General features: G+C 46.3%; 1 protein-coding gene across 2 annotated transcripts in view; it reads left to right on the top strand.

Moving 5' to 3' along the window:
• The window catches only part of AGRN (agrin), a 400,096-nt gene that overhangs the window by 294,029 nt on the left and 90,068 nt on the right, over positions 1-15,999 (top strand). For both annotated transcript variants that reach the window (XM_033921542.1, XM_033921543.1), the window contains 3 exons: positions 11,735-11,880; positions 12,521-12,626; positions 15,148-15,261. In XM_033921542.1, the coding sequence (XP_033777433.1) occupies positions 11,735-11,880; positions 12,521-12,626; positions 15,148-15,261 (366 nt within the window). The remainder of the gene's footprint in view (positions 1-11,734; positions 11,881-12,520; positions 12,627-15,147; positions 15,262-15,999) is intronic.

Raw genomic sequence — 15,999 nt, 5'->3', positions numbered from 1 at the left:
GGGGGGGGCGCTTGTATAGCGAGGCAAGCTCAGTTTACGAGGCACCAAGTTTGCGAATGTTTTGCTCGTCTTGCAAAACACTCGCAAACCGGTGCACTCGTAAACCGAGGTACCACTGTATTTATATAAACCACTTTGAATGTGTAACCACAGAAAGGCAGTACACAAGTCCTATCCCTTTTCCCCTTATGTTTATCTGTTATATGTGTGTATATATTTTGCCTGTAGGCTGGTATTTCTGTACATATTGATGTTTATGCATGTGTATTTGCTACTTCATATATATTTTATGCATACCTATGCATATTTGCATGTATGTGCTTGTGCATGCCTGTGGGTAAGTTTGTGTGTGTATGTATTTCTCTCTGTGTTGGTTTTCTGTGTGTTTGTGATCAAGAGAGGAGATGCGACGAGGGCAGGCCTATTTGAAAGGTCCAATTCCGTAATTGCTGTGTTACTGTGAGTTAATGTTTGAATGGTGCAGCTGTTGGAACTCCCTTTCCCATTTGTGACATGGCTTCCTTGCTCATCCATCTCTCACTTCATGCAGAAAGTTTAGGGGCTGATATTCAGTGGCATTTACCCAGGTAGGTGCCGTAATTTTCAGGGCATTACCTGGATAATGGCTCTGATCATTATCACTAATTGCTCTGGCATTATCTGGACAGGGCCAAGTCAGTTCTGGGGCAGAACGAAAGCAGAGCTGGGAGTTATCCAGTTTGTAGTGGGATTCTGCTAACCAGGCAAAAAAGACTGCCCCAAATTTTATCTGGGTACTGGTTTGAATAAATCATCAGTATCTGGGTAAATGCTGACTGACGCTTTATACCTGGATATTCAGTTCCGATATCGTTGTATGGTCGCCACCCCCCCCCACCCCCATGGTAAATATATGTCATCAATTAGCTAGTGTTGAGTTTTGTGGATGCTTGGTGCTCACTGAGAGCCTGGGTCCCATTTTGAAAGGAACCTGATTACCTGCTAGTTATTAATGCAGCCTGCTAAGGGTTTCGTTGGGGAGGATAGAAAGCAGGACTTCTCTATGACTCCGAAGAGAGACACTTCCCTAGCTTTTATCTGAGGATAATGGAAGATAAAGTTGTTTAAACAGGTTGATGTAGGAGATGTATCTGTCTTTAATTTCACACTTCAAAGGCTCAGGCTGAGAGCTATTCTGCAGACAGAGAGAGCTGGAGGGGAGGGGTTGTGCCTGTCAGATCCTCTTTCCCTGAACAGCCTTCCGAAGAAGATCCAGCCAGCCCTCTGCCCTCCCTCCTCTATATCCTGCAAAGGAAAAATGCTGGATCTTCACGGGGTCCGGCAGTGAAGATGACGAGACACTTTGCATACCACCGTTCCTCTGACATGCACTCAAAAACCACTCAAAGTCATTTCTTCTGGGATTAAAGCCACGGCAGCTTTATTTATACACATCATAACTAGCGCTAGGTCCCTCTCCCTCCCCCCCCATCCCATCGCAGAATTTAGGAGACTTGACTGGCACTCAGACGGGATCACTATGCTGCACAGCCTCCACCCATGCATTGCTCCCAAGGAAGGAACAATGGGTGTATAATTGACTTCCACCGGATGTCGCTGTTTGGCGCTGCCTCTTGGGTAGCATCATCCGTTTCTCACAAGTGACTCTGAACAGATGTTTGCCTCATCTTCCCTTTACGGATTGGCTTAGTCACTGCCACAGATGCTGGCAACTCCCATTTGTTCACCCCCCTTTCCGTTTCCCTAATACAACTAGATGGTAATTCTATAACAGGGTACTTATTGCTTTCTTTTCCTTATAGAAGTCCCATGGTGACAAGAGGACATCTGCTAAAACTTAGGGGAGGAAGATTTCATGGGGACACCAGGAAATACTTCTTTACCGAGAGGGTGGCTGATAGATGGAATGGTCTTCCACGTCAGGTAGTCGAGGCTAGTAGCATGCTCGACTTCAAGAGACAATGGGACAAACATGTGGGGTCGCTACAGAGGTATGATAGAGGATAGTTTCTCGAGGGTGGAAGGGAATCATGATTGGGCAGACTTGTTGGGCCGTCGGCCCTTTTCTGCCATCATATTCTATGTTTCTATGTGGGGGCTTTGACATTAGCATGGTGTGAGGCTAGGATGGGAGTACATCAAGAGTGCCAAGACCGCTAGATTGAGGTATGTGAATGCCAGGGCAGGATTGGAGGGGGGGCACAGGGGAATAAGAGCTGCTGTATACACAGGTATTCGGTGCCATTCCCAGTTAGTGGCTGGTACTGAATATCCAGGTCTAATTCAACCGGCGACATCCAGTGTCCCATATAAGTTACACTGTTATGTCCCCAATCTAGGCAGAAGCTTTTACACCAGCTCTATGACAGATGTATAGGCTCTCACACCTAAAAGTATACACATACCCTGCTACTCTAGTATTCTAAATTCTTTATTCATTTTTATACTTTCAACAAGTGGATTATAATAAAATACAAACATATACACTTTAATATCACTTTTTGATCACACATATATTAAATCATAATATAATTCCTCCCTCCCACCCTCACTTCAATATAACTTTATAATTTCAGATTAATTTGAAATTAAACACACCCTTCACCAACCCCATATCTTGATAAATAAAAGGGGAAGAAATAAATTAAATATAATCAATCATTACAATAATTTGTTAATGGCTCCCAAACATCAATAAATTTATTATAGCTTCCCTGTTGAATAGCTAATATTTTCTCCATTTTAAAAATATGGCACTATGAATTCCACCAGAAATTATAACTTAATCTATCAAGATTTTTCCAGTTTTTCGTAATTTGTTGAATGGCAACTCCTGTCATTATGAGTAATAACTTATTGTTTTTAGAGGATATTTGACTCTTTTTCCTCATTGATGTGTCAAATAATATTGTGTCATATGAAAGCGCTACCGGATTCTCAAGTAAATTATTAATTTGACTCCAAATAGATTTCCAAAAATTATGTATTAGAGGGCAAAAAACAATAAATGATCCAATGTACCAGCTTCTAGATGACAGAATTCTGTAAAGAAAAATAGGTACCTACTATGGCTTAATTCTGACGATAAATACGTATATGTGTGTGTGTATGTATGTGCATAACTTAGTACCCCCACCTATGCCCCCTTCAAACTACATGCTATTGACAATACATGTACATGGAATATGCACATATTTGCATATATATTGTATATGGAATATGCACATATTTGCATATATATTGTGTATGGAATATGCACATATTTGCATATATATGTGTGTGTGTACACATATTCTTATATGCTAGTATTCTAATGACATATGGTGCATAAATGTAGGCACTTTGGGGGACATTCTGTAAACAGCGCCTAAGTTAGGCGCCCTAATTGAGGAAGCCTAGCTAAGCCTAACTGAATTCTGCGTGGAGCTTAATTGTTTTTATTTGGTTTAATTGGCACGGTAATTGACCACTCCATTAAAATCAGATTTTTTTTTTTAAAAATGAAAAAGCCATTTAAGTTGATGCACCTAACGACGCCCGCTTGAAAAGTAGGCATGGTTAGGGGTGGAGAATGACCACGGTTGACTTAGGTGTCGCTCATCATTGCTCAGCGTCTGTGTTAGGCACCGGTGACTTAGGCCAGGCCTAATGTAACGTTGCCTACCACTAGGGCACCTAGTGACGCCTAGGCCCGCTTAGGCACCGCTAGACATGATTCTATAAACAGCGCCACATGATTGATTGACAGCTGCGCCTTGATAGGCGCCATTTATAGAATTAAGCCCTTTTTGTATATAATTAACCCCATTTGCCCTGTCTATCAATTTTGTCTGTGGCACTATGTAGACAGTGCTGCTGAAAATTATTACAGACATACCCTGGCACTATCTGGGAATATGGGCATTCTGCCTACCTCTATGGATACGCTGCAATATTCAGCCATTCTCCATATAGTCATGCAGTTTAATTTAGGTCAGCAAAAAATCTCTCCTAACTTAAATTGCATAGCAGTATGGATAGCAGTAGCATACCACTCTGCACATATATTCAGCACCACTTGCTGTATGTAATGTATTTAAATATCACAGCCCCAGTGCTTTAAAAAAAAAAAAAAAAAATGCTGATCGAGGCATTTGAATAGTGACCTGGTTATTTCTGCACTGCAGCATATAGTGCTATGCCAGTACTGAGAATCTCCCACCCCCATATGCAGCTCTTCCAATGTGCGTGCTGATATTTCAGTACTGAGCTCTGCCAGTTGTATTCTTGAGCCCTTCAGGCTGTGTCTCCGTTTTGCATAAATTGATGCTTCACCTGCACGGGACTGGATTATGATCAGCGCAGCGGCACCATGCCCAGTGGAGTACCAAATGGCTATGGAAGAGGAACAGTTACAAACTTTCTACACTGGCATCTCCCCATGAACAGAATACAAATCTAAAAATCAGAGAATGTTAATGATTCTGTTTTAACTGTCAGCTGTTTTATCTTGAAAAAAAAAATCCTTTTTTTCCAGATGTGAAGCTGAATTTCAGACAAGCTCAGTATACTTCAAACATTTCAAAGGTTTGTTTGTCGGCTGGTACATCCCATGATATGCCACATGAGGCTCTGACTAACAAGCTCAGAAAATGCTGAAATCCTGGCCTGTAGCATTACATCCTTGAACTGGGGTGGGGGGATGTGAGGGCAGCGGATAGCTGTCTTCTCTGTACATTTTATTTCCATTCTCTGTTCTGGCATAGTTAGCTGGTTGTCCTCTAGGACAAGCACGATGAATCAGCATTAAATTGCACCACCCTCCAAACCCTCGCTACCAATGGCCTGGAATGGACAGCACACTCCAGAAAACACTAGAGGAGCTACCCCTGCAAGCCTACCTCCAGAATCACAGCAACACAACAATGCTTACACAAACAAGAGACATCCAAGAGACAAAGGCAAGCCAACACTCTGAACCAGAGCCTTTGACAGCCCACCGAAACCCCACATCCCAGTGGGAGGCCAAATCACATATTTTGCGAATGCTTGGATCAACATCACCACCGACAAGTGGGTCCTGAATATCATCAAACACGGATACCATATCCGTTTCCATCTCCATCCCACAAACAAACCGCCATGGCTGTCTGCCAAACCAGGAAGCGACGAACCTCACCTTCAGAAGGTAGAGGACCTGCTTCAGGCGAAGGTGATAGAACCAGTTCCCATCCAAGAGCTCAAGAAGGGGTTCTACTCCAGATACTTCCTCATACCCAAGAAAGACAAGGGCAGTTGCCCCATCCTAGATCTATGCGCATTAAATAAATGCATCCACAAAGAACGCACCCTCGTGCACTCTCTGGGGACAGTTCTAACCCTGCTGCAACCCAATGACTGATAGCCTCCTTGAACTTGCAGGATACATACATGCATGTATCCATCCTTGCATCCCAAAGGAAGTACTTCCACTTCAAGATTAGGGACAAACACTACCAACACAAAGTCCTCCTATCTGGCCTCTCAACGGCATCAAGGGTGTTCTCGAAGTGGGTCACAGTGGTAGCAACACACCTCCGTCTCCAGGGAGCATGTGTATTCCCCTACCTCGACGACTAGTTGATAGTGGGACACTCACCACAAGAAGCACAATCCTTGATGCGAGCCATCATCACTCTCCTGCAGAACTTGGGGTTTCTCATAAACCGCAATAAATCCTACCTGACACCAACACAGACACTTACCTTCATTGCAGCAGAAATCAAAACCAGCCAGGCCAAGGCCTTCCTTCCGTCTAAATGCGCTGTCAATACATCTGCACTATCCCAGGGCATATCGGCCTCCTACTCCGCATCAGCAAGATTACTGCTTCAACTCCTGGGCCACATGGCAGTGGTGACCTTTGTAGTCCAACACATAAGAACATAAGAACATAAGCAGTGCCTCCACCGGGTCAGACCATAGGTCCATCCTGCCCGGCAGTCCGCTCCCGCGGCGGCCCGAACAGGTCACGGCCTGTCTGAGTCACCAGAAGGGGCCCCCTTGCCACCTTGGTTTCCCATTGAGTTCTATCTTCCCATCGAAGTCCTAACCCTCCGGTCTTGCACATGCACGACCAGAGCAGGCCGCGACCCCTGGTTAGCTTTCTATACCTGTGTTACATCTCAGCACCTCTCTCAGTATCCCACGATCCCCCTATCCCTCAGGAATCCGTCCAATCCCTGTTTGAATCCTTGTACCGTACTCTGCCTGATCACTTCCTCCGGTAGCGCATTCCAAGTGTCCACGACCCTTTGGGTGAAAAAAAACTTCCTTGCATTTGTTCTGAACCTATCTCCCTTCAGTTTCTCCGAATGCCCCCTCGTGCCTGTTGACCCCTTCAGCCTGAAGAATCTGTCCCTATCCACCCTCTCTATGCCCCTCATGATCTTGAAGGTCTCTATCATATCTCCCCTGAGCCTCCTTTTTTCCAGAGAGAAGAGCCCCAGTCTATCCAACCTCTCGGCGTACGGGCAGTGTTCCAGCCCTCTTACCAGCTTCGTTGCTCTCCTTTGGACTCTCTCAAGTACCGCCATGTCCTTCTTGAGGTACGGCGACCAATATTGAACACAGTATTCCAGATGTGGACGCACCATCGCTCGATACAATGGCATGATGACTTCCCGCGTCCTGGTTGTTATGCCCCTCTTTATGATGCCCAGCATTCTGTTGGCTTTTTTCGAGGCTGCTGCGCACTGTGCAGATGGCTTCAGTGATGCATCCACCAGCACACCCAAGTCTCTCTCAAGACTGCTGTCTCCCAACATTGCCCCCCCCAATTTGTAGTTGAACAACGGGTTCTTTTTCCCTATATGCATGACCTTGCATTTTTCCACGTTAAAGCTCATTTGCCATTTGTTTGCCCAGTCTTCCAGCTTGTCCAGGTCCCTTTGCAGGTCCTCACACTCCTCCCTGGACCTAACTCTGCCGCACAGTTTGGTATCGTCTGCAAATTTTATAACCTCGCACTTTGCCTCCTTTTCCAGGTCATTGATAAATATGTTGAAGAGTAACGGCCCCAGCACCGATCCCTGTGGCACACCGCTCGTGACTCCCCGCCAGTCAGAGTATTGTCCCTTTACTCCGACCCTCTGCAGTCTACCCGACAACCAGTGCTCGATCCATCTGTGCACATCCCCTCCCACCCCGTGGTTCCACAGCTTCCTAAGCAGCCTTTCATGTGGCACCTTGTCGAAAGCCTTTTGAAAATCAAGGTAAATGATGTCTATAGGTTCCCCATTGTCCACCCGACTGCTTATTCCCTCAAAGAAGTACAGAAGGTTCGTTAAGCATGACCTTCCCTTACAGAATCCATGCTGGCTTGTTCTCAGTAGGCCATGTCTCTCGATGTGCTCGCAAATACCGTCCTTGATCATAGCTTCCACCATCTTCCCTATAATTGAAGTCAGGCTTACCGGCCTGTAGTTCCCGGGGTCACCCCTCGATCCCTTCTTGAAGATAGGTGTGACATTCGCCAATTTCCAGTCCTCTGGTACCTCTCCAGTTTTCAAGGATAGGTTGCAAACATGCTGGATTGTGCCCGCTATTTCTTGTCTTAGTTCTTTCAGAACCCTTGGGTGGATCCCGTCCGGGCCCGGCGATTTGACGCATTTTAACCTGTCTATCTGCTTGAGGACATCCTCCTTACTTACCTCTATGTGTTCTAATTTTTCAGCCTGTTCCCCACTCATGAGCTCCTCTGAGTCCGGTATATTAGATGTGTCTTCTCTCGTGAAAACCGACGAGAAGAACGTGTTCAACCTCTCAGCTACCTCTTTATCCTCCTTAATCACTCCCTTCCTATCCCCATCGTCCAACGGCCCCACCTCCTCTCTCGCTGGTCGCTTCCCCTTTACGTAACTGAAGAATGCCTTGAAGTTTTTCGCCTCTCTGGCCAGCCCCTCTTCGTATTTCCCTTTTGCTTTTCTAACCTCTCGGTGGCATTCCTTTTGGCATTTCCTGTGCGCCTGGTGATTTTCCTCCGTTGGGTCCTTTTTCCATCTCCGGAAGGACACTTTCTTGTCATTTATTGCCCTCTTTACTTCTGTTGAGATCCAAACCGGGTCCTTTGACCGCTTGTTCATGCCGCCTTTCCTGAAACTTGGGACGTACATTCTTTGTGCTTCCTGCAGGGTGTCCCTGAATAGGGTCCAGGCGCTTCCTACAGTCTCCATCCTAAGGATGTTTTTGAGCTTCCTCCCCACCATTTCCCTCATAGCAACATAGTTCCCTTTCCTGAAGTTGAGCGCAGTTGTTGCGGTCCTCCTTACTGTGGGTGTCCCCCTTTCTAATGTGAATCGGATCGCGTTGTGGTCACTGTTGCCTAGTGGTCCTCCCACTTCTACCCCTCTTGCAGGCCCCCCTAATCCGTTTAGGATGAGGTCAAGAGTAGCACTCCCTCGCGTCGGTTCCCTGACTAGTTGCTCCATGAAGCAGTCCCTCACAGCTTCTACAAATCCTGTTTCCCTAGTGCAGTTGGAGTGACCCGTACTCCAGTCAATCCCCGGGTAGTTGAAGTCCCCCATCACTGTTACACTTCCAGTCCTGCATTCTTGTCTCAGTTCAGCTTCCAAGTCGTGTCCGATTTCCTCCGGCGTACCAGGTGGGCGATAGTACAGCCCCAGTTTTATGCCTGCACACTTGTTTCCCGGCAATTTGACCACACAAGACTACACATAAGACCACTACAATGACACCTCAACCGACATCAGAACCAGCATAACCGATGACAACACAAGTACTAATCCACCTGCAAGGCTCTTGCCTGATGGATGAACCATGACAACCTGATTGGGGGGAAGCCATTCAGGCCACCCCAACACCAACTGATTATCACTACAGATGTCTCCAAGCATGGATGGGGGGTGCACATGCTCCATCTACGCATGGGGGGAACATGGTCTCCCAAATCAGCAGAACTCGAAGTGCCCCTCCTTCTGCTCTAAGCGACCAATGACACACCGTCTCAGCTATGACGCTTTTACGCTCACATGGAATCACAGCCTCCTCTACGCCTACCCACCAATCCCACTCATTCCCAAAACTATATACAGTAAAACCTTGGATTGCAAGTAACTTGGTTTGCAAGTGTTTTGCAAGACAAGCAAAATATTTTATTAAATTTTAACTTGATATACAAGCAATGTCTTGCAATACGAGTACATACAGTATACACACATCACAACTGAGCCGATGGTTTTTCTTTCTCTGATACTGCAGGAGTGTAGTGACTGTTCTAAACAAGCAAAGTCTTGCAATACGAGTACATACAGTATTTATATTAAACTTTTTGGGTTGTGGAACAAATCGTCTGAGTTTCCATTATTTCCTATGGGGAAATTTGCTTTGATATATGAGTGCTTTGGATTACAAGCATGCTTTTGGAACAAATTATGCTCACAAACCAAGGTTTGACTGTAGAACATACTCCGTGGGGGGGGGGGGGTTTGGGGTCAATGTGATCCTGACTGCCCCCTTTTGGCCTTGACAACCATGGTTCCCATTCCTATACCATCTGACAACCCAACCTCCACTCCACCTACCCAGCAGCCCGGATCTGATATCACAGGATGGAGGATCCACCCTCCACGACAGCCTGCAAATACTAGTTTCAAGTTTATTAGTATTTTGATATACTGACCATCACATGTATCTGGTCAGTTTACAATATTAAGAAGATAAAAAATAGAAAATAATTTTTTTTAAAATAAAAGTTGAATCTAAATATAAAAAAAAAATAAAATCTTTATGAAAGTAGGGGGAGGAGATCAGGACAAAGACTTAATTACGAAGGATATGAAACAAAAGGGAAGAGAGGGAAGGGGAAGATTTGTAAGTTACATTGTGTAAATAAAAAATAGCACCGACCGCTTGGATGTTCAAAATGCTGAACCTCGACCACATCGAACAGGTTCTACTCGCTTTCCTCTGCCGCATCACTGTTAATGTTATCAGTGACGTGGCAGAGGGAAGACCCTGGTGGAGAAGGCCTCAAAGGAGCCAGTTCAGAGCACTGATGCACTGCTGTTTTTGGCAGCCTCACAGCAGAGGTCGATCTTAACTAGGGCTTATTTTGGGGATAGGTCTTATTTTCAGGGAAACAGGGTAGTATTTATCATTTCTATAGTGCTGAAAGACGTATCAATGAAGAAACAATATTTTATTTAAAAAACCAACATGACTGAAACGCGGACCATGTCAGGACCATGAATAAAATATTGCTTCCTCATCAGTAGAGTATTGTTCATTTCTATCTCTGATTTACCATTCTGATCACATTTCTCATGACATTAGAAGAGGCAGCAGAGAGACACACTCTGCAGTGCCATAACCGAGGGGACCCATCCAATGAGCTAAAGAGGAAACCTGTCATTCTGTCAAGTAATGCAAACTCCCCCATGGTCTATACTAGAGAGTTGCACGAAGACAGAAATCCCACCTGTCCCCATCAGGATCCTCTCCGTCCCCACCAGGATCCTCTCCGTCCCCACCCATCCCCACAAGGAATTACCTCCATCCCCGCCCGTCCCCTTAAAAAGCAGCGATTACTTCTGACAGGATCATCAATTCCACAGTTTCTTTTGTGTTTGTGTTACTGTTTTCCTTGTGGAATCTCTTTGGTGGAACCCTTTTTTTGTTTTCTGTTCAGGTAATTAACTTATAAACCCCCCTCTTTTACTAAGGCTGATGTGTCCATTATATTATATGGACGAACCCTTCTTCCAAAGCCTTCCATCCCCGTGGGAGTCCCGTTGGCTAGAGGGAGGTCCCTGTGGGAGTCCCGTGGGTTATGGGGGGATACCCACGGGATTCCCGCAATCCCTGTTCCCGTGCAGACCTCTAGTCTATACATGGTGCCCAGATTTGGGTGCACTTCATTTGGTGTTCTTCACTTATTTTGTTTATCCGCAGTCACGTAGGAAGGGCGGTGGTGCCCGGCATCGCCGTGCCGTGCGTCCTCCTTCCCCCCTCTTCTCCACTGCTTGGGTGCCCCCATTCCCACTTACCTCTTGAAATGATCACCGGTACAAACATCATCTTCCACCTGCTGCTTGTGCCAGCCTTGGCTCTCTTCTGACATCACGCGTCCCGGTCCCGTGATCAGGAAATGACGTCAGAAGGGACCCAACGCCAATGCGAGCAGCAAGTGGAAAATTCTGCTCATGCTGGCGAATATTTAAAGAGGTGCATGGGGGGTGGGGCGGAAATGGAGGGAAAGAAACTGACGTCCCCCTGCGAAGACAGCACCCGGGATGGTCCATTTCCCCTCCCCCCCTTACTATGCCACTATTTATCCCTCTTTTTTGTTGCTTCTTCTAACGTCAGGGCAGTTGCCTAGTGTACTGATTCAGATCCCCAAGACTTCATGCCCTTCCTTAATTTTTTATTAAACTGCTTCTGATGTGTTAAAATGCTTTGAAATACCTCTACTAAACTGCACTTTTCCCTTTGATACCATAATATGGCAGGATCACATACTTTACTGTAGTTTGGTTTATTTTCATTTGATAAACCGTTAAACGGATGTACCAGCATAGTGGTTTATAGTAAAGATCTTTCCTATCTTAAGCGTTCTCTCTGCTGTGGTGTTATTCGTGAGCATTTAGTATCTTCCTTGGGCTGTCGGTGCTCTTTTTTCTCTGGGGGGGTGGGCGGTCATTGGTGGGGGTGCTGGAGGCTGACGGTGCTGGCTTTCATCTCTCCTTGCTTTGTACAGAGTGTGGTTCCGGCGGCTCGGGCTCTGGAGAGGACGCTGAATGTGAACAGGATCGCTGTCGGAAGTATGGGGGCTCCTGGGACGAGGACACTGAGGATGAGCGGTGCGTCTGTGACTTCACCTGCCACGCCGTGCTCCGCAACCCGGTAAACTGGCCTCTCTTTGCCTGGGAATGGTGCCACCTGGTGGTGGGTTTCCTTAGTGCTGTATGAGGGGGGAGAGTGTAGCGCAGTGGTTAAAGCTATAGCCTCAGCACCCTGAGGTTGTGGGTTCAAACTCACGCTGCTCCTTGTGACCCTGGGCAAGTCACTTAATCCCCCCATTGCTCCGGATACATTAGATAGATTGTGACCCCACTGGAACAGACAGGGAAATATGCTTGAGTACCTGAATAAATTCATGTAAACCATTCTGAGATGCCATGGGAGAATGGTATAGAAAACTGGATGAATGAATTAATTCATAAATAAATAAAGTCTTCTCTGTCGCTGGTAGATCCAGGTGTGCTCTCCATGGGTGTTGCCATCAGGGGGCCAGTCTATAGTCTTCATAAGGGCCCATGTAATTTCCACTGGCTCAGATTCTTCAGTTCTCAAGTGTCATTGAGCCAGCTGTGGCCCAGGAGGTGCAGTTCTCTCACACCCGGGGTAAATGTAACATCATAGTTAAGACTTACATCGGGATTTCTGTTTGACTGACATGCCAGCACTGTTGACCTCTAGAAACCTGTTTTAAGCAGCCACCTCTTTAGTAGATGACCAGATGTGCTCTTTGTTCTCTGGAAAGGTGTGTGGCTCTGATGGCTTGACCTATGCCAACGAGTGCGAGCTGAAGAAGACACGCTGTGAGAAACAACAGGACCTGTACCTTATGAGCCAGGGCGTATGTCATGGTAAGTGGCAGAGGTGGGTCCAGGTATATGCCCTCTTCCCCTATGCACAGAGGGCAGGCTGCATATGGCATAAGATAAAGAAAGCTCCATTTTACATAGAGTTTGGAGATGCAAATTGATATGTATGGATCTAGAAAAGCCTTTTATAAAATATGTCTAAGAAGGTGCCGGTGCTTTTCTCAGTATTTATGGAGCATCTGATGCCAAACCCTAAGGGGCTCTTTTTCAAAGCATTTAGACACATGAAAATGAGCCCCTAAATGTTCAGAAAAGGAACATGGTCTTTCTGTAGTTTATACGAGTAAGTTAAGAACATAAGAAGTTGCCTCCGCTGGGTCAGACCATAGGTCCATCACGCCTAGCAGTCCGCTCCCGCGGTGGCCCATCAGGTCAATGACCTGTAAGGTGATCCTTTACCCAAAACCCTTTAATCACCTTTATCCCTCTATGTATACCCTTACATAATCCTATCTATACCTCTATCTGTATCCCTCAATCCCCGCATCCATCAGGAATTTATCCAATCCTTCTTTGAAACCCCGTAATGTACTCTGTCCTATCACAGCCTCCGGAAGCGCATTCCAGGTGTCCACCATCCTCTGAGTGAAAAAGAACTTCCTAGCATTGGTTCTAAACTTGTCCCCTTTCAATTTCTCCGAGTGCCCCCTTGTTCTTGTGGCTCCCAATAGGTTGAAGAATCTGTCCCTCTCCACCTTCTCTATGCCCTTTATGATCTTGTAAGTCTCTATCATGTCTCCTCTGAATCTCCGCTTTTCCAGGGAGAAGAGCCCCAGCCTTTCTAACCTGTCTGCGTATGAAAGGTTTTCCATACCTTTTATCATTTTCGTCGTTCTTCTCTGAACCCTCTCAAGTATCGCCATGTCCTTCTTAAGGTACGGTGACCAATGTTGGACACAGTACTCCAGGTGCGGGTGCACCATCGCACGATACAGCGGCATGATGATTTCCTTTGTTCTGGTTGTAATATCCTTCTTAATAATGCCCAGCAGCTACACCTGCAGATTTTGGAATCTACACTTCAATTGAATGCACTTATGCTACTGGTATAGGTCCCCTCGCCCACTCATCTCCTTATCCCCTCATTTGCCTTTGACATTGCTCAATATACTCCCCGTGTGGTATGAATGGGGAGATATATTCATATAATTTTACACGTTTGAAGAAATAATATATTTAGATTAACTGTGATTAATAGTAGTCTAGTAATCAATATACTCCCCAACATGCCCAAACAAGAAAAGCAAGATCTCCCATCCCAAGACCTCTCGACATGAAGAGCAAGACCTTTCCCCGGCAATATTAAGCCCACCCCCACCTCTGACACCTTCCCTTCCCAGCTCCCACTAGAGGTTTCCTGGTGATCTAGGAAGAACAGAAGTGATCCCCAGTTGTTCATGCTCGGTTGGTGCCCAGCTTCTAAATGGTGCTTCTGGCTGCTAATGGTAGCTTTGTGCCATGTTTGGCAGCTTGTTCCCTAGTAGTACTGCCATGAGACTACCACTAGGGGGTCAAAAGTGCCATTTTGAACCTGGGCGCCAACAGAGCAGGATGACTGGGAATTGGTATTGGGGAGGACTGGAATGGGTGGCTGGGAGCAATTCCATCGGCCTTTGTACCTGCCCCTTCAAGTTGGCACAGGTGTAAAAGCCAACTCTTGAACATGTTTGGCCAGTGTGTACTGCCCTTGTAAAATGGGGAATACCCATCTACATTTTGGCTTGTCCAAATCATGTTCTGTATACACCTCTACCATATCACTGGAAATCTCTGTACAATGCAGATCTCTATGTAAATGGCTCTTTCTTTAGCGTCCCTCCAAACCGGCACAGACCGATGAGTTTACGCTCCTCTAGCAGCAAGTGGAGACTGAGAACACACTGAATTTTATCAGCAGTATAAGTGGGCTGTGCAGTTCCTCTTAGAACCAGTCTGTTCTCAGCCTCCAGCAGGTGGAGGTGGTAAGCTTGTGCAGTAATGTTCTTTTTTCTAGACCTTGCCTTAGAGACTGTTGGAGAGGATTGTCAGGGGCCTTTTCTGGCCTTTTATTACCTGGATTGAGCTTGGGTCCCACCGAGGCGTGTCACACTCAGGAAACCGAGTCCCTCCTCAAGTTTTATTTAGAGGTGTCTCATCTGTGGGCACTGACTAATGGCTCTATTTACATGTGGAGAGGTTTTTAAAATAATGTGGTTGGTTAGTGCAGAAGGTTCTGGAACTCAGTTTCTTTGGGGTCTGGATAGATATGCATCACACGATCAAGTCTTTGAATAATATTATGAATACTCTGTGCTGGTGGCTGGGCATAAATCTGATTCCTGTAACTGCTGATTTCTTAACATGTCAGAGACAAGGAAAGCTGGGGAAGACTTGGGGCCTCAAGTGTGTCCTCCTGTTTCCCCTGAAGAGTTGTGTAGGCAGACACCCTTTACCGCTGTAGGGTGGCTCTGAGGCATGCAGGATCAAGGATGAATCAGTAATTGAAATGTTTGTCTTTTTACAGCCCTTGCCACAATTACCACACCACCCTTGCTCCTGCACTGCAGCCAGACTGTTTATGGGTGCTGTTCTGACAATGTGACTGCTGCCCTGGGCGTGGGCCTGGCGGGGTGCCCGAGTGAGTATTGTCTGTAAAATCTATCTCTGTGCCATCATTAACTGTTTCACAGCTCTGCATCATGACTGCTACACTCACCCTTACCTCGGTAAAAGAAAATCATTTGGGACAACTGATTCTCTGTCCTGGTGCTATATATTCAGAGACTGGAGAATATGTCATAACTCACCACAGGAGAAGAGGAACTCAGGTAGTCCTGCGCCATCCCCTGACCTTATAGGAATCTGTGTTTGGGTTCATAGACAACGGCACGAAAGACAAAAGCGCGTGCCGACAATTGAGCGCAGCGCGCGCCGCTGCGCCGCTCTAAATTACAGTTTTTAGGGGCTCCGACAGGGGGTTTTGTTGGGGAACCCCCCCAGTTTACTTAATAGACATCGCGCTGGCTTTATGGGGGGTTTGGGGGGTTGTAACCCTCCACATTTAACTGTAAACTGAACTTTTTTCCTAAAAACAGGGAAAAAGTTAAGTTTTCAGTAAAATGTGGGGGGTTACAACCCCCCACAACGCCCCCACAACGCGGCGCAATGTCTATTAAGTAAAGTGGGGGGTTCCCCCCCCCCCACGCCCCCCGTCGGAGCACTAAAAACAGTAATTTAGAGTGGCGTGGCGGCGCGCGCTGCGCTCAATTGTCTGGGTGCGCCTTTGTCCCAGCGCGCTTTTGACCTGACACCTGTGTTTGAGTATGTCTTAAGTTGCACCCTTTTGATCCTGTTTAATGGGGGGGCATTGTTAATG

This window comes from Geotrypetes seraphini, chromosome 15, assembly GCF_902459505.1.
Source record: "Geotrypetes seraphini chromosome 15, aGeoSer1.1, whole genome shotgun sequence".
Classification (NCBI taxonomy): Eukaryota; Metazoa; Chordata; class Amphibia; order Gymnophiona; family Dermophiidae; genus Geotrypetes; species Geotrypetes seraphini.
Note: the sequence above shows the minus strand (reverse complement) of the source record. Positions and strands in the feature narration are given on the sequence as shown.